Source organism: Crocodylus siamensis, chromosome 8 (genome assembly GCF_052110815.1).
Source record: "Crocodylus siamensis isolate JL-2025a chromosome 8, ASM5211081v1, whole genome shotgun sequence".
In the NCBI taxonomy this organism is placed as follows: domain Eukaryota; kingdom Metazoa; phylum Chordata; order Crocodylia; family Crocodylidae; genus Crocodylus; species Crocodylus siamensis.
Window position 1 is genome coordinate 28141805 of NC_143402.1, and position 18501 is coordinate 28160305.

An 18501-nucleotide genomic window follows, 5' to 3' on the forward strand; every position below is an offset into this window, starting at 1 on the left:
GATTATTACAGGCCTCATTTTTTAGGAATTCTTTTTTAAGTCAAAAAGAGATTTTAATTCAAGAAAATTTGATTCCTTTTTCTTTTTCTGATTTTTTTTAACTTCAGCTGAGCCTTTGCATCAGAAATCGATAATTTACCTAGAATATGACAAGGATGGGATTTTCTCACACTTGCTCAAATGACATTTTCAATTTATTAAATATGATTTATGCCTACATTTTGGACGGTAGGTGGCCTGATTAATCTGAACTATCTTTACTTGGTGGCTAATGTGATATTTCCTCAGATAAGGAGATTTCTGGTTATTTTGTAGGTCAAACTAATTTATTTAGGCCAGATTGCCTGCAGAAACAGAGAAGTATCTGGAGAGGACAAAATTCAGGTCTTTTCTCATGAGATCTTGTCAGTTTGGCTTGAAGAGATTTTAGACAAGTAGGGATCTGTATACTCTGGATGCTTGTCCTTTGCAACTGAGGGTGGGGCAGTGGCTAAATATAATGTCCTTTACAGTCAATAGAGCTTCCTTTCAGGAAGGATGGATACCAATGGTACCCTTAAAAGAAGTGTGTGATTCTTTCTTTATTCTGACCAACCAACTGTTGATCGGTGTGTCTAGCTAACTACTCACTGGCCGTGTCTACATGAGACGCTGACTGCTCAGTCATTACTGCACATTTAGTACTGGTGTATACAACTAGTAATTGGAGTTACTACACAGTAATGCTGCCAAACAGCTTTTTCGTGATGGTACTGACCATGCAGTAGCATCATATCATACTTTCTGCCACGTGACACCACTGCACAATAGTCATGGCCTATGCCGCAGTCAGTGTCTCATGTAGATGCAGCCACTGTTACATAATCTGTTTTTTGCTCAGAGTTGTGGAAGTGTTACAATGAGATGAATGACAACATGCTGATACCTCTAATGTCTGTGCCCATTGGTAGTTTTGGTTCCAAACTTGATACAGCATAGAAACAATGCTTGCCACTCGGGTACATGATTGCCTTCTGTCCATGAATGAAATCCTATTAATCATATGTTGATATTATGAGACTACTCATGGTATATTCAGTACCATGAGTGAGTGAGTTGGGGTGCTCTTTGGTGGCATTATCTGAAATTTCAAAGGGTATTTTTCTGACTTGATGTACTGCTGCTCTGAGGTTTGCTTTTTTTGACACCACTCTCATGTAGCACATTATGAGGCCAGAAGGAACATTACTGACATACTTCAACATGCTTTGAGTATGTTGATATTCCACAGTTTTAAATATCTAGTACTGGTCAGACTGTAGTTATGGCCAGGTACAGACATTACCTGGCCATAACTATGTACAATTTTTACCTAGTTATGGCACATTTATCCATATAAGTGGTAGACACATTTACCAATATAAATGATTGGAAACCAGTTTATATACATATTAGAACAGTAGTTCAGCACACAAAACCAGTCTATACCCATAACAGAACCAGAAAACCCTAGCATACGTGCCAGAGCGTGGCACATGAGGCCATTTTGCTAAGCACACCACAGCTGGCTTGGGTTCTGGGCAGCTGCTGCCAGCCATGGAGCCTGGGCTGGGAGGCTGCAAGCTCTGCTGGACTGGCTGCAGCTGGGAGGCTTCAAACAGGTGCACTGGGCTTCAGAGCTCTGGCTGTATTCTGTGGCTGTGGCAGCTGCATATGCACCTCCAGGGAGATGGCAGGGGAGGACTCTGGGGTAGCTCAACCCTTGCCCCTCCCCTGCCATCCACCTGCCAGCTGTACATGTGCAGCTGCTACCACCATAGAATGTGGTCAGGGCTCCAGAGTCCAATGCAGGTGTTTGCAGTCTCCTGGCAGCCTCTCATAGTTGGCCTAGGCTCTGGGCAGCTGCAGCAGGCGGTGGGCAGGCTGCAAACAGCTGCACTGGCTCCATGGTGGTGGCAAGTGCACACATACCTTGGGGCACAGGGTTGGGAAGGAGCCACAACATCACAATCTCATCTCCTCCCCTGCCATCCACCCAAAGGCATGCATGCAGCCACCACCAGCAATGAGGATCAGGGCCCTTGCAGCTTCCCTGCGGTCTACCCCTGGCATGCCAAGTCAAGGCATGGGTCAGGGTTGCAGTGTTTTTGGTACTCTGGCCAAAAAGCTTGCTGACCCCTGGTCTATACCTAACCCAGTATCTTTTGCAGTATCTAAGTGACACTGAGGCACTGATGAGAGGACATTGGCTGGGATATTTGGGAACACTGAAGGTAATTATGGTAGGTTGGAAGAAGTAAGTGTAGGATGTGGCAGAACTGCAACACTCCACCCCCCACCCCCAATTCAGGAAGTTCAACAGTTTTTTATAACTGAAGTGTGAATCTTAGTACTCTAGTAAAGTTCCCAACTATTTTTAGATAAAATAGAAGCAACGAACACTGCTACTTTTTCCATTTCTGTGACTGAGAAGTGGCATATCCTTATAGATGCAGAACTTGTGTCTATAATTCATGTCTCTTTCTTCTGGAGTAGACTACTACTACAAGGAGATTGCACTTTAAAAGTTACTCTGCTTGTGAGTAATGTGGAATACTATAACTTAAGTAGAATAATTAGCCATGAGTAGTGAAGCTCAGTGCTTTGGGTTCTGCATGGAACGCCTGTGCACTATGTATTGCACACATCTTTGAATTGCTACTTAAGTTCCTTAAGGGTTAACGTGACATTTCACTGTCACGTGATCCTGTCTCATGCATATAAATAAAACACATTTAGGACTCTTGATTTAGAGTAGACCATTAACATAGTTTTAAAAAGATTTAAAAAAATAGACTAGTGAGCTGTGATAATTAAAAGTGCCAGCATATCACGTGCATCAGCAGCACAGCATGCCCCCACTAAGAAAATGGCAGTGGAGCACTTTGAACTAAAGCACATTGAATGTGTTTTATTTCAAAGCATGCTACCGCCATTTTCTCAGTGTGGAGATGCACTGCACCACTGATACATGTGACATGCAAGGCTGGCAAAGCGTGTCAATTTATGTGCTTCTGCATGTAAATCCCCTAGAAGTCCATGGATAACATTTGTAGATACTGAAGAACCACCAATCCAGTTCATAGATATTGTGGGTGTTCAGTGCATTTGCCAGTTGGACCGTAGATTCATAGATTGTAAGGCTGGAAGAGGCCTCAGAAGATCATGGGGTCCAGCCCACCTGCACCAGGCAGAATAGACAACTGGGGTCAAGTGACCCCAGCAAGGTGACGGTCCAGTTTCCTCTTGAAGATTTCCAGGGTAAGTGACTGCACCACCTCTGAAGCGAGCTTATTCAACAGCCTGGACACTGTGTAGTTTTTTCTAATGTTGAGCCTGAAATTGTCTTCCAGGAGTCTGTGGGCATTACTCTTGGTTTTCCCCAAGGGTGCCCTGGTGAAAAGTTGTTCACCAAGCCCTTGATGTATTCCCCTGATGTAATAAATGCTCTGGAATTATCCATGCTGAGATAATAACATGATAAAACTCCCCTATCCCTCCTCCCCCTATTGAACATATACTTAAGTACAATGACATGAAAAAATTTAGTTTCAAAAATAGCTTCAGATTAAAATTGTACAGTAAAGACAGTGTTGCTTTCAACAGTTTGAGTTCAATTTTTCAGAAATATATCACAGCAAAAAATAAATTGACAGGCATAGATTGAAACAATGCAGTTGTTCAGTTCTAAGGTACCTATCACACCGCAGCCCCTGCACAAGGTGAATTTCATTTTAAGCAGACCATACGGTTTTAAGGCTGATAGAAGGAATTTAAACCAAATAAGAAGATACTGTTACTGAACAGAACTCAGATTACTTTTTGAAGATCTTTCAACACACAAAACTAAGAAGCTAATTTAATCTTTGCAAAGATATCATTGCAAAGAGAAAAAAAGAGAGAAAAAATTCCTAGATTCTGTTCTTGAAAAGCAATGCACAGTGGAAAGAGGATGATTTTTAAAAAAATTAGCTTCAGTAGTCACCTTACAACATGATGAAAAAAAAAATACATGAGGAATAGAAAAAATGAATATCTGTTTCTCATCTGGAAGAATAAAGAAAGAGAAAGAAAACCTCTTCTTGTGGCAGGTAAATAAACTTAACTCCGCAGTTGCTTGTGTTTCAGAGATGCAGTTGCAAGCTTATCACAAACTTGTGAATACACAGTACATCAACTAATGAATATGTATATGTATTGCTTAGATTGACTTCACATATTTTCTTGTGTTACCTGCGATTTAATTCCCTGTGCATCTGAACTAATCTTATGAACTCAATAACAGCGACACACAGACTTTAGCCACTGTGCTGTAAAGTGGTATTGAGGGAATACTTACATCTCACAGCATTTTAATTTAGAAGTGAATGCACTGGGATTTCCTGTTTTAGTTTTACTTTTGCTTAGTTGAACATGCCAGCCTAATTCCTGGATTGATGTATGAGTTATGTCAAATAATCTGTTAAACCATTGGTAAATACCATGTGTTAATTACTAAAGATATAATAAATAAGGCTTTTTTCCCACTAAAATCATTTAGTCCCCTGAGGTTTATTGAGCAGAGCCTGTACCTATGCTGGCTTATATCTTTTTTAGTAGCTATATAGTATATTTTTTGGTCTGAATGGTACATTTAGTTGCCAGCCTGGAGGTTGTTATGGAAGGGATACAGTGCAGGGACAGTTCATGAAGAGGTTATAGCCCAAGTGCACTGGAAGACCCACATAGGCTTTACCACTTTTAAGTCCCCTTCATTGAACAGGTAGCAGAGTCATTAGGAATTATATTAAGATAGGGCAGTATCATGGCCCTTCCACCTCCTTTTTTTCTTTTGAGGTCAACAGTTGTACAGAGAGGGCAGTCCCTGTGCAGGGGCTGCAGTGTGATAGGCCTATATTTGCATTGGCTCTACAAGATGTGAGGGTCCTTTTCTCTCTTCTTCTCTTTGTGCTTCTGAGTAAAAGGCTGAAACAATCAAGATCTATACAAGACCAAGTGGAATACAAACAAGATTGGGAAGAGTTTGTTTCCCAAACAGTTCGTGTGTTTTTGGTTGTGGGGGAGGGTACTGTATGGGCAGAGGAATAGTTAAGTTGTTTGCTCATAAGCTCTTTTTTTGTATTTTGACACATTACAATATAGTGTGCAGTACATTTGTGCATATTGGATAAGTGCATAACCTGTTCAGTTGCATAATACAACACCAGTTCTAGTTAGTTACCTTTTAGCACACTGAATAAACTACTTCAGTGCATATGAACTTTGAAGCCACACTCACCGTCTACTTCATAACATAATTGTTGTTTCTTTTCCTATACAATTGTTGAAAATGCTTATGAGCTATTAGTTTCAAGGCTTCCGAAGCTATGTACTGACTAGGTCCTGTCAATTTCAGGATTGCTCTGTGAAATAAAGCACTCCAAGAAATATGGTAACAAGTCTTAATCAGATGCACAAAGCTTAAGTGCCTCTTTCCATGTGTAATAAGCATTGTTTACACTGAGTTCAGTTAACTGCATATTCCAAGTGTGAAGCCTTTTCTCCGTCCTGAGACTGTGCACTTAAAAGGACTACACTAGTTCAGTGTGCCCTTATAATCATTTTATAACACTTATAAATTATGCTACTTTCTTTTACTTTTTAAGAAAATATGAAAACTTTTTTCTCACTTACAGTTAATAAACTATGCTTCTTTGAGCTATAAATCAATTCTCATCACTGTTACATCATTAAAAAAAACATGTAATTTTCCCCAAAATATTGTATGTTGGTCTCTTCTGTTCAACATCTCTTGTAGAGAGATTACCTGGAATGCATTCAGGTATGGCTCATTGTCTTAATTTACAATCCACCTCTGCTGTTCAGTAAAGAAAGTGGGTCTTTAATAATGTACTTATGAAAAAATTACATTCTTTTTGTCTTTTTACAAAGGCAACACTTAATGGGCTCAACACACAGCAAAATATATTGCTTGTGATTTAAATATACCTACTTCTACATATATTTTGGGGGAGATTCACTTCTCTTACTCTGTGTTACATATTTCATGTCTGCAAGCTTAATTAAGCCTAATGCAACCCATTGGATCTGAAGACAGGGCCTATCATCAGGACAAACTTATATATATTGATGATATATTTTATTTGCACAACATATAACAAAAATCTGATGAGGTTTTTAATGTGGACCTGATTTTGAAATATTAGAATTGATGTACCGCCTGTAGGGACTGCCCTCTAATAATTATAGTAACAGACAATTTGACAATGCGTACACTGCTTGACATTAGGTACTCTTAATATTGTTGTAAAATAATCAATAGTTGAATATTAAATTATTTTTTATAATATGGTGCTTGTATGTGATCCCCTCTATATATTCATGGATATTGTTGTACAATTTACAAAATAAAGAAGAGTAGATTATGCAATATGAGTTTTGCATGCTCTGAATTTTCAATATTTTATTTTTAAAATGAATCATATTTTCTGTTACAGCTGTTAAATTGAGTAACAAGATATTTTTATACAATTCATTCCTAAAATATTATTCAGAAAATAAAGATTAGAGTGGATTTCTACTGGGTCTTTAGGCTTTGCTTTGGTCTAGCATTTAATTTATTCTTAAATTTTTCGCATTGTATGAAGTTCATGGAAAAAAAACAGAATTATTTACAGGCAAGGTTCATGACCTTAACTGCTCAGTGACAGTTCCATTAAGAAGTTCTACAACTTACTATGTGCATGTGGAGAAGAAAGATTACCCAGAGGATAGAGGACTAGGTTAGGACTCAGGAGACCTGGATTCTATTTATGCCCATTGGCTGTACCTTGGGCAAGTAATTTCACTCCTTTGTGTCTCAGCATCCCCATCTATAAAATAAAGATAATGAAATGTACTTCGAGTATAAAGCACATTATGATATACTGATTAAAAGTGCCGTGTAAAAACTAGGTATTACAGTAGAACCCCAAGCATTCATATTTGGGCAGTTCACAACACACTTAATTTGTGACAGCTTGCCAAATTTAAAGTTGAATTAGTGAGTTGTTAGTGTTCCTGTGTGGCCATAATTAAACTCTGAGTTTCTCTTTTTAATCCTCCTTTGACAAGCCACTTATAATTTGTCACGTCCTTTTTCTGAGCTTTTTTTTTTAAGAAAAGACTTCCAGTAAATTATTTTTCCATCCATTGCTGTCTAATAAATTACTCTCAGTAGGAGCGTATTACTTATTTAGCTTTGGAATGTGATCCAAGATGCACTAAGTGTCTTCTATGTTTCATTTAGTTTCCTGTCATTAAACTCCTATTCCATGATGTCCTCAACTGCTCCCAGGTTTTTTCATCCAACTTTCCTGTCAACATAAAGTCTGTTCATATCTGAGCTCATGGTCATTACTTTATGTAGCAGCAGTTTCTTCCTTGCCCTTTTTTCTACTTTTCTTAAATCAATATTCTGCTGCAGCACAATACAGCGTAACTGGAATACCGTCTATGTTTATTGCCTAATTTTTCCAAATGTTTGTTGTTCATTTTTTTTCATTTCTTCATCATAATTTTTTTCCTTTTGAAAAACTTAATTAAGTCTAATGGTCATGCATCTGACGTCTTCTACTCTCTTCTTATCCATTGCTATCCCCTGAAATATTAATGTGGGTGGCTCCTTTTATTGTCTTTTAGGGTCTTAAAATACTGCATACTTGTTTAATCCAAATGCCATTTCTATATCCTCCAAAAAGGCCCCACGGTTTTAACAAGCGAATTAAATATAAGTTCATTTTACCCATATAAATCAAATTGTCCCCATAAAACAGATTTGAAATGCACATCTCCTCTTCAGTCATTAAAGAACATTTCCGTACAAGTCTCAGCATTACAGGAAAAGGAAACAACATCAGTGTAAGAACACAGCTGGACATGTGGGGTAAAGTGGAAATCACAACTTCCAATTGCTGCTACGGTTATGAATACAAGAACATGGCTGCCAGCAGGACCTGCTTTTTGCCATCCTTCCCCTCCCCCTCCCCATTTAGGAGCTTATGAAAGTTGCCCCCATCACTCCCCCTAGTTACACCACTGGGAAACAGATATAACAATGACCAAAGATAGCGAGGAATCACCTTTGAAAATCCAATGTTGCACTTTTCCCTCCTTTTATATTTCATAGATTTCATAGACATTAGGGCTGGAAGGGACCTCAGGAAATCATCGAGTCCAGCTCCCTGCCCAAAGGGCAGGAAGTCAGCTGGGGTCATAGGATCCCAGCAAGATAAGCATCCAATTTACTCTTGAAGGTGTTCAATGTAGGTGCTTGAACCGCCTCCGCTGGCAGACTGTTCCAGACCTTGGGGGCTCGGACAGTAAAGAAATTCTTCCTTATGTCCAGCCTGAAACGGTCTTGCAGGAGTTTGTGACCGTTCGACCTCGTCATCCCTTGGGGCGCTCTGGTGAACACATGTTCCCCCAGATCCTGGTGGTCACCCCTGATAAACTTATAGGTGGCCATCGGATCACCCCTGAGCCTACGCTTTTCCAGGCTAAAGAGTCCCATGGCTCTCAGCCTGTCATCATAAGATCTGTTTTCCTGACCTCTGATCATGCGCGTGGCTCTCCCCTGGACTCTCTCAAGCTTCTCCACATCCTTTTTGAATTGTGGAGCCCAAAACTGGACGCAGTGCTCCAGCTGCGGCCTCACCAAGGCCGAGTACAAGGGGAGAATGACGTCCCGGGATTTGCTCGAGAAGCATCTGTGGATGCAAGCCAGCGTTTTGGTCGCTTTATTAGCCGCAGCATTGCATTGGAGGCTCATGTTCATCTTGTGGTCAATGATGACCCCCAAGTCTCTTTCTTCTGTAGTGCTAACCAACGTAGCACTGCCGAGCCTATAAGGGTGCTGCAGGTTTTTCCTCCCAAGGTGGAGAACCTTGCATTTTTCGGTGTTAAACACCATCAGGTTCTCGGCCGCCCATTTGCTGAGCCTGTCCAGGTCAGCCTGGATCACCCGCCTATCTTCTGGCGTGGATGCTTTGCCCCAAAGTTTGGTGTCATCGGCGAACTTGGCCAGTCCATTCCTGACTCCAGTGTCCACATCATTAATGAAGATGTTGAACAGGATGGGTCCCAGGACAGAGCCTTGAGGGACCCCACTGGTCACAGGGCAACACGATGAGTGACTGCCATCAATTACAACCCTCTGGGTCCAACCACGGAGCCAGTTTCCCAGACAGCAGATCGTGGTGGAGCCAAGGCCACAACTGGCCAGTTTGGCCAAGAGGTGATCATGGGATACCAGATCAAAGGCTTTTTTGAAGTCAAGATGTATGACATCAATCTCTTCTCCCTTGTCCAGGTGATAGGTCATCTGGTCATAGAAGGAAATGAGATTGGTCAAACAAGACCTACCCGCAACACACCCGTGCTGGCTATCCCTTAGGATGTTAGCCTGGGCCAGTCTATCAAGGATGGCCTCCTTAATAAACTTTTCTAAGATCTTCCCCAGGATGGAAGTCAGGCTAATGGGGCTGTAGTTAGGCGGATCCACTCTCCTCCCTTTTTTGAAGATCGGCACCACATTGGCCTTCTTCCAGTCTTCGGGCACTACAGCAGAGTGCCAGGAGTTTTCAAAGATCCGCGCCAGGGGCTGGGCTATGACACTCGCCAGCTCGTTGAGTACCCTGGGGTGCAGATTGTCAGGGCCGGCTGACTTGAAGGTATCCAGCTTCTCAAGGTGTTCCTTCACGAGGTCAGCATTTATGGAGGGTAGGGGATCCCCATCACCTGGATCTCCCTGTCCCATAGCAGGCATGGGCGTCCCATGGGACTGATGAAAGACTGACGCAAAGTACCTATTTAATAGGTTGGCTTTTTCCTGGGCGTCAGTTGTCAGTTGCCCCATCTGGTTTAGCAGGGGTCCAACATTGCCCTTGCTTTTCCTCCGGCTGCCCACATATCTGAAAAAGGACTTTTTGTTGTCCTTGATGCTTGAAGCTAGTTGGAGTTCAGTTGCAGCCTTGGCTTTCCTGGTTTGCTCCCTGCAGGACCGGACCAGTGCAGAATAATTCTCCTTGGAGGTGAATCCCATCCTCCATCCTTTGTAGGCTTTCCTTTTTAGCCGCAGGAGGTCTGCTAGGTCCCTAGAGAGCCAGGAGGGCTGCTGTGCCTTCTTGCTGCCTTTCCTCCGTGTTGGAATAGATTTAGCTTGTGCATTGAGGATCACTTCCTTGAGAAGCAACCACTCTTCTTGAACTGCCATCTCCCTGGGGTCATGGTCCCTGAGGGCCTGACCGACAAGCCTCTTGAGCTTGTCAAAGTCGGCTTTTCTGAAGTCAAGGACTTCTGTGTTGCTGACTGACTTGCCAGCTTTACGGCGGATGGTGAAGGTGATCAGCTCGTGGTCACTGTCACCCAGCTTCCCATAGATCACTAGGTCGCCGATTAGGTCGTCCCCCGTAGCCAGTACCAGGTCGAGCAGCGCTTTGCCTTTCGTTGGCCCATAGACTTCTTGAGTCAGGTAGAGGTCATCCACGCATGAGAGAAAGCTTTGCGACTGCTTGGATTTTGCTGAGTGATCTTCCCACAAGATGTCCGGGTAATTGAAGTCACCCATGACAACCAAGGTCCTGGAGCAAGCGGCCTCAGTCAGTTCCCGGGCAAACTCCTGGTCAATCTCAGGACTTTGAGTGGGAGGTCTGTAGTAGACTCTCACCGTTGTGTCCCCTGTCCCATTTTTCCCACGAATTTTTACCCAGAGGGTCTCTAGCTGTCCATGCCGGTCGCCAACATCAGCTTGCAGGGACATGTAGCTTTCCTTCACATAGAGAGCTACACCTCTGCCCCTTTTGTCAACACGATCCCTTTGAAAATCCAATGTTGCACTTTTACCTCCTTTTATATTTACTCTTGTAATTCAGGTACAGTACATGCTTTTTATGGTACTTTTGATGTATTCTACCAGCAGTGAGTGAACTTCCACTGATTTTCATTCTCTTATAAACTTCATAAAAATGGATTATCATATACTTATACTTATCCTTAACCTATCTGATATACATAGGGGGTCTTTCACTATCTTGTGGCATCTGCATGTAGCTTGGTCTACCTTCTGATGATCCTTAGCTCATAAATCTTTTTTGATATCCCTTTTTTTTCTCTAAAGGGCTCATTGTTTTTAACATACCAAAACTTTTTTTGCTAATTATTCCAAGGAAGGAATTTCTAGATTATAGGGAAGCAAGCTATAGGTCTTGGTTCAGTACAGAGAGTCAAAAAGCCCAAGGCTGAATCAATTCAGTCTTTGCAGCTTAGGCTAAAATGCAGAGATTAAACTGACTAACAATTGAACAGACACTTACTTTTTGCAGCCACATACCTTTAGTGGCTCTGGCTAGAAGCTGGCGGGTGTTAGAGCATAGCTCTCTAGCACGTAGCCAGCCTGGGTTGTTTTCTCCTTTTCTGGTCCTGCTGCCCCAGAGGGCTCTGGAATTTGCAGTCCAACATCACAACAGCAGAACACCTGAGATTTGCTTATCACTTCCTCTTCCTGTCTCCAGGTGCCTCTGGGATTTGTAGTCCACAGTCGCATCCAGTAGTAAGTTTAGCAGGGCAGGGCAGCTCTGTACTCAGGGAAAGGTGGGGTTTACCCCCCTCCCTGGCCCTATACCCCAGCTGGTTTTTGCTTAGAGGGAGCAGTCCCTGCCTCTCCTATCCTTCCCACCCCCAACCTTTCTCTGCTGGAGCAGACAGCTCAGCCCAGGGATGGAAAGCATGCTGGGATGCTAGGGGACTCTGATTTAACTTAAATTAGGAAGGAGTCTAGGACAGAAGTTTCATAACTCGGTTTGACCCAAATTAGTTAAGTCTGATACTACATTCAGCCAGGTTTATCTAAAACCAGCTTCAGTCATTATGAAACTGGTTTATATGTGCTGAACTTCTATTTTGTTACAGGTTTAAACCAGTTTCTGATGACTTAAAGTGGTTTATGTGTAATTCCTGTCCCTAACCCTTAAGATTTGAGCCTCAGCTATTTCCTTACCTGTCTCTTTAATTAGCACAGTCCTTCTGCCATCCATTTAGATGTACCTATTTCTACTGTTTCCTTGTAGAAGAATTCTGAATTAAAGTTGTAAATCAAGTTCTTTTAACCAACAATAGTGTGCTCTATCTCTCCCTGGTATTTCCCAATTAAATAATTTTCTTAGTCTACTTTGTACATCCTCATCTGTAATCTGCATCACTTCATTTTTTATGTACATTTTGCCAGGAGCTTATATGGTGCCTTCCCTTCCTAGAGTTCTTTCCAAAAATCAGTCATACTTTGTTCATTTGTTATTGTGTTCTTCTGCTCCAGCTATCTGAAACATTTAATCTGGTCAGTCATACACAATTTGTTTTGTTTCTGGTTATATTTTTATTTCTCTATATATTTCTTTAGTTTTGCCAACTGTACCACAGCTTGTGTTTCAACTCTTCAGGTCCTGCAATGTTGCGATATGAGATTTGGAATTTTTCCCAGAACTCCGTTGTTATTGATCTGCCTTTCAAGTTTCCCTTCTTCATCCCATCCAACTGGCTTACCTTTTGTCTTAGTCATTGGACTGTTAGACTAACTTGGGTCTCCTGGGACTGACTTTCCTGTGGCATAGGTTTATTTTCTTCTCTCCCACAGAGTCCCAGTCTTCTGCTACTACCAAGATAGTACTTTGGTCCAGTTTTTACAAACTTATGATGTCCTTAACTGTTACTGCTTTCAGGTATTTATTAACCTTATCTGTGGCTTGCTCAAGCTGCTACATAGCCTTACACTTCAGGGGCATAGACCATATGCCCTCACTAATTAATCAGCATATACCAAGAATATATCTCTCATTTGCTTCATTACTTTCATTCTTTTCCTCTGTTTGTTTAGGTTCTTTCTTAAGTCAATAGTGGTTTTTTGGAAAGAAATATTGTCTGCTTATAATGGCAACACTGCTCTTGCTAGGTCTTTACAGGCATTTCCTCTCCTTTGTCATTCTTTCCAAATTTTCTAATGGTATGGACCTATAAGCCAAAGTAAGTGTGGTTTACGATGCATCAATTGCTCTGTGATAATTACCTGTGTGGATACTCTTATGCTATGGTAAGTGAAATATAAACAGCAACACTTTAGCCTTCAAAGAAAGAGGAGTACATAATTATGGTTTAGTTTCCTTTTATATGGGGTAAGTGTGTGTGCATGGGCAGTGACCATAGTATAGATGACAGGTGAAAAATCCCACACCTCTTTACCAGATGGTAAATTGTTCATGCCCTTTAAAAACCACACCCATATGTGCTGATCTATATGTGCTGAGCCATGTAAAAGTCATGGCCCATATGCTGAATTTAATTTAGCATGCACTGTTATTGTTGTTTCAGGAGACATTCAGCAGCACTTTTTTTTTCCTTCCAGGGAGGAGTGGTGGTGAGTGAAGAGAAGTTGCAATGGCTACTGTACTAGGGAATAAACTATATTATAACTTATGCTGGTGTGGCTGCTAATCGAATATGTATGGACAAGGGGATTTTATTGATCTTCGCCCCTTTTTCTGTAGAAGGGTGGTCCATTGATTAGGGAAATAGCCTAGGGTTTGGAGATCTGGATTCATGTATTTGCTGTGCCATAGACTTTCTATATGACTTTAGGCAAATTATTTAGCCCCTTGTGCATTGGCTTTCCACCTAGAAAATAAGGATCACAGTCCTTGGCTACCTAGAAGGGTTTCTGGGAGCCTTTAGACTTCAAAGGCAGTGGACCAGATTTTTAGTTTAAATGGGCATTAAAGTTAATGACTTTAGCTTCACAAGAAAGTGGCTTGAAAATTGTCTTGGGTTTGCTTCTAGGAACATTTATGCACCAATAATCCCAGTGGAACTAATCACTGCTTGTAAAGAAAAGTCCGTGTGAAAGTCTTTTCAGATTGGGCCATCTATTTTATTAAATGAAAGTTTCTAGCCAAATAGACTATTGTGATTTTTCTGCTTGATAGTTTAATACCTCACAAAAATGTGGAAGGATAAAAGAAAAATCTAGTTTTAAACACAGTCTGTTTGCAGACATGAAAAAAAACACCAAAATGGCATTTTACTTTAAGCTTGGTGTGGCCCTGGACCAAGTACAGCGCATGCCCAGAAGAGGTATCACGTTAGTTTGACCTGGCTCAGCCAACATCTGTATAGATCAGGCGCATCAGCAGGACTTTTTGGTGCTTTTATCTAGTAGCTGATTGACTTAGCTTTAGATTAAAAGTTCCAAAAAGCCCCATTGAAGTGCCTGATCTATACAGACACTACGGAACCAGGTAGAACTAACATGCTTCCTCTTCTGATACACTCTGGTTTTTTGGGGGGTGGGCAGGGTTTCATGTCTGCAAGTAGCCCTAAGCATCAGGTAAAATCTAGAGTCAGTAAAAGTCTTAGGCACATATAAGCTGAACTTCGAAAATCTCATGTATGCTTTAATTTAGACATTGGAATAAAACTTACTGAAAAGTGTCTAAAAAATGTTACCATTCATTTAGTAAAATCAGTTCTTAAAAGGTTTTCTTTGATAATCTTTTTTTTCACTTCTGGATTTAGCTCAAGGAATATTATATCAAATGATAATGGCTGTACTTCAGAATCTTCACATGTGAATAACTGGTGTTTTAGTCAGATATGATTTGAAATCGGCAGTATACAGTATATTAAATTTATAATGGAACTGCTGACACAACCGTAACTGTAGCAGTGCAACTGAGCACTGCTGTAATTATGCCATATTATATCATATCATATGGCATAATTTAGTGCTATGTAAATGTATCTTTTTGTCAATGTGTTGCTCATCATTTTACAAATTGCAAATCTGTAATGGAAAGTAATTCATAGCTTGGACATAGTGTTAAAATGATGGAGTGATTTCCTTTTTGCTCAATCATTGATCTTTCAGACTTTTGCATTTGGTGATATTAATCATGTTTATTAGCTGAATGTTATCATAAAGAATGTTGAATGTTTTTATGCTGTTGCTTTCATCTTCAATTAAAACACATTTTCTTGTCTGCTGCCTCTGTCCATTGCATCATAACAGTGTATTACTGATTCTAATTGAAATTCCAGTTAATAAAGTCTAGACAATGTCAATACCAGAGATACGCATTTAAATGCTATTCTCTAATTAAATTTAAACATTTGGCACCTGGGGATAAGGATAGTACCTAGATTACTCTCTTGGTCTTTTCTGTCCCAGAAATAGTCAGCTTCTTAAAAATACCCATCTTTAGCATTTTGTTTTGTGCACTGGACTCATTTCAGAATATGTACTACCCTGGTCTACCTAACTGTTTAATAGGCATATCTGATTGTACGTGTGCCTGCTATAGTTGTATAGGGATTGCTAAAAGCCAGTATGAAATAAGATCTTTTAAGAACACTAAAGAAGTTAGTATTACACTGCTTGATCTGACATACTTTGTTTTCTGCCTTAGACATTAATTACTATGAACACCAATTTATCTAAATGCTAGACTTAAGTGCCTCAGAATTGACGCTCACCAAGCTCAGCCTTGGACTCTTTTCAGCATGGCCTGAAGTTAGCATTTAAACAAACTTCTTTCTGGTTTTCCATGCACAGGTCTAGGAGTGAAGAGCTACTAAATTCTAATCCTGATACTAAACTGATGCCTTCTGTGGCCCAAAGCAAGTTACTTCAAATCTTTGCATACGTTTTCCCACCTTGGTAGATCCGTACTAGGTGGCACCATCATTATTTAATTTTTTTAGTCCAATTTGAAACATAGTACTCCCCTAGCTCTTCTAAATATATACATATATAATGGTTAATAATTCTTTTTGTTTTTGATCCAGCATGGTAGTTGATATTAGCTGAGCATAACCATTTCATTTCTTCAGGATCGGTCCATACTGGACTAGGGGCAGTGTAGTAAGATTCTGTGATGTTTTTCAGTTAGAACTTGACGTGCTTGCCTGTGACAGTAGCAAATGGGCATGATCGCCCAGAAGATCTCTTTCAGTCCTATATCCCTAATTGTGTGCCTTTTCTTCTTGGGTCTTTGTGGCCCTAAACATTTAGCTTTCCCTATTTCCAGAAATTGGTATGGTTTGAGGTGGATTATGATGGAATTTTCTAGTTCTCATTTGTCCTTGTTGCTGTTTACAGAATTACTTTTTTAGGTGCCTTTTTGATGCTACATCCTCAGTCAGGTACAATGTATTCTAAAATAAAATTTGAAATGTAAACAATTTTGGACAATTAAACCAGTTTCAGTAAATCCCGCAACACCTGGTCAAGAAAAAAATGGTATTTACAATCTCTTTGTATAATTTTCTGTTTTCAGGTGGGAGTGAGTCTTCCTGGGATAAAGAGAAACTTCAGTCTCCTATTACAACAGGATCACAGCATGGTGTTGGTCATGCCACACTGTCAGGGCAGTCCAGCCTCGGAAGTGCACATCCCCTCAGTCCTCTCCAGCAAAATCACCTACTCACTAACAGTACGTATAATGCCCTTATAAAGAAAAGAAATAAATACATTTTTAGATGCTTTCTTTTGCGCTCATAGTGTTTGGCTATGAAGGATGAACAATCTATAAGCAGTTGCTAAATAATAAATGCAGTGTGGTAACATATAAGACATTAGAAAAATTTAGAAACATGTCATAGATGAACTCTGGCATCTAAGAAAACAATAAGGCATGCACCCCCCCCCCCCAAATGTCACAGCTTCATTAAACTGAACTGAACTGTTAGAGCCAACATGCACCCTTTCCTTAGGAAGCAAGAAGAGAGGAAATCAGCACAAGTCTGTTCTTCCTCTTCTCTTGGGCAAGGAGGAATGGAAATGTTAGGATAATATATGTGTTCCCACCTTTGTCAATTTAACACTCAAGTTAGCAAAATGAGTATTTGATGGAGACACTAGGCATCTTTACACATGCTCCATAGGAGTGGGGAGGGGGGGCGCGTTAATTAGAACGGCTCTGAGAGCATCTCTTAAAAAAAAAAAAAAAATGCCCACAGCATCTCATGTATTCAGCGTCCTTGTTTCAAAATGGTGGCGGAGATGCTTTAAAGCTCATTTGACTAGCTTTAGTTACAACACCTCTCCCACGATTTTGAAATGCAAAGCGTGGGGACAGTGAATACATAAGAAGTGGAGGCTGCTGGAGCATGCTAATTAGCATGCCAGAAAACAAGATATAGAGAGCAGTGGCAAAAGGACATCCCAGGACATTTCTACTGGTATATTTCCAGGTTTGGCATATGCATGCTAGAACAAACAGGTAGGCCAACTTAGGAATGCTCCAGCCGGGGGCTGCTGCCCTAGTGTAGTCGTATTGGTGCCTGTACACATGTGGGGATGCTGCTCTGACACACTGTAATTAGAGCGTGTTGGAGCAGGCTCGATTAATCATGTCTGCTGGAGCATGCTAATTAGCACTTGATTAATTGAGTCTCCTCTGATGCACTCTAATTACAGCATGTCAGGGCATCCCCACACATGTACAGGAACCAGTGTGATTGCACTACTGCAGCAGCCCCTGGTTGCAGCATTCCTAAACTTGCCTACCTGTTTGCTCTGGCATGCATATGCCAAACCTGGAAATACACCAGTAGAAATGTCCTGGGATGTCCTTTTGCCATTGCTCTCAATATCTTGGTTTCTGGCACACTTGAGAGAGAGAGCTGTTAGAGACCACTTTTTGGAATAGCCTCATCAGTGTATATCAAGACGTGCTGCCTTGGAGTGGGATTGAGAAAGCAGGGTATGCTCAAAGGGGTCTTTGCTGAGACATTGCCAACCTGGTGCAGATATACCGTGAGACCTGTTTAACACTGTTTTGCATTTGTACTGAATTAGAATAGAGAACTAGTGACTTAACGTGGGTACACCCAACTCTTGGCCTCTCTATATGTTACATTTATGCCTCAATTAAAGTGTTCATTGCACCCTATGTAAGGTGTCATGAAATGGCAAACCAGCCATAAAAACATTTCACAAAAAAGTAAAAACATTTTTGAGGTTGGTTTGCGTAGTGTCTTAATTGAACATTTGGCATGTGTGGGACTGCCCCAGGCCTGGGGCTAACAATCGCTGCCCCACAGTCTTGTACTGGCCCCAGGAGGGGCTGAGGTTGTGGCCAAAAATCAGCTGATCATCAGTCCTGGCCTTGGAATTGCACAGGGGCAGATTCAAGGCCTCGGGCTGTAGGCACCTGGCTTTCAACTTGCTGGTGCAAAGGAAGCTTGGGATCATGATCCTGGGCTACCCCTGCACTGGAAAGTAGAAAGAACCTGATTGGAATTTGATCCCCAAATTGTACCTCCTACCATGTACATATGGCAGGGCAGGAGGCATGGCTGTTGGGATTGGGGATTAGATCCCATGGTACCTTTAAATGAATTTGTGCCAGCAAGCTGTGAATCAGCTAACAGCCTTGATTAATTTTCTGTTTAGACACA

The 18501-nt window shown here is 41.1% G+C and overlaps 1 protein-coding gene across 6 annotated transcripts in view; it reads left to right on the forward strand.

Annotated features, from left to right (window-relative positions):
• DACH2 (dachshund family transcription factor 2) overlaps nucleotides 1-18501 on the forward strand; it is a 547922-nt gene that overhangs the window by 415901 nt on the left and 113520 nt on the right. For all 6 annotated transcript variants that reach the window (XM_090060531.1, XM_090060534.1, XM_090060533.1 and 3 more), the window contains one exon: nucleotides 16377-16532. In XM_090060531.1, coding sequence (XP_089916657.1) covers nucleotides 16377-16532 — 156 coding nt within the window. The remainder of the gene's footprint in view (nucleotides 1-16376; nucleotides 16533-18501) is intronic.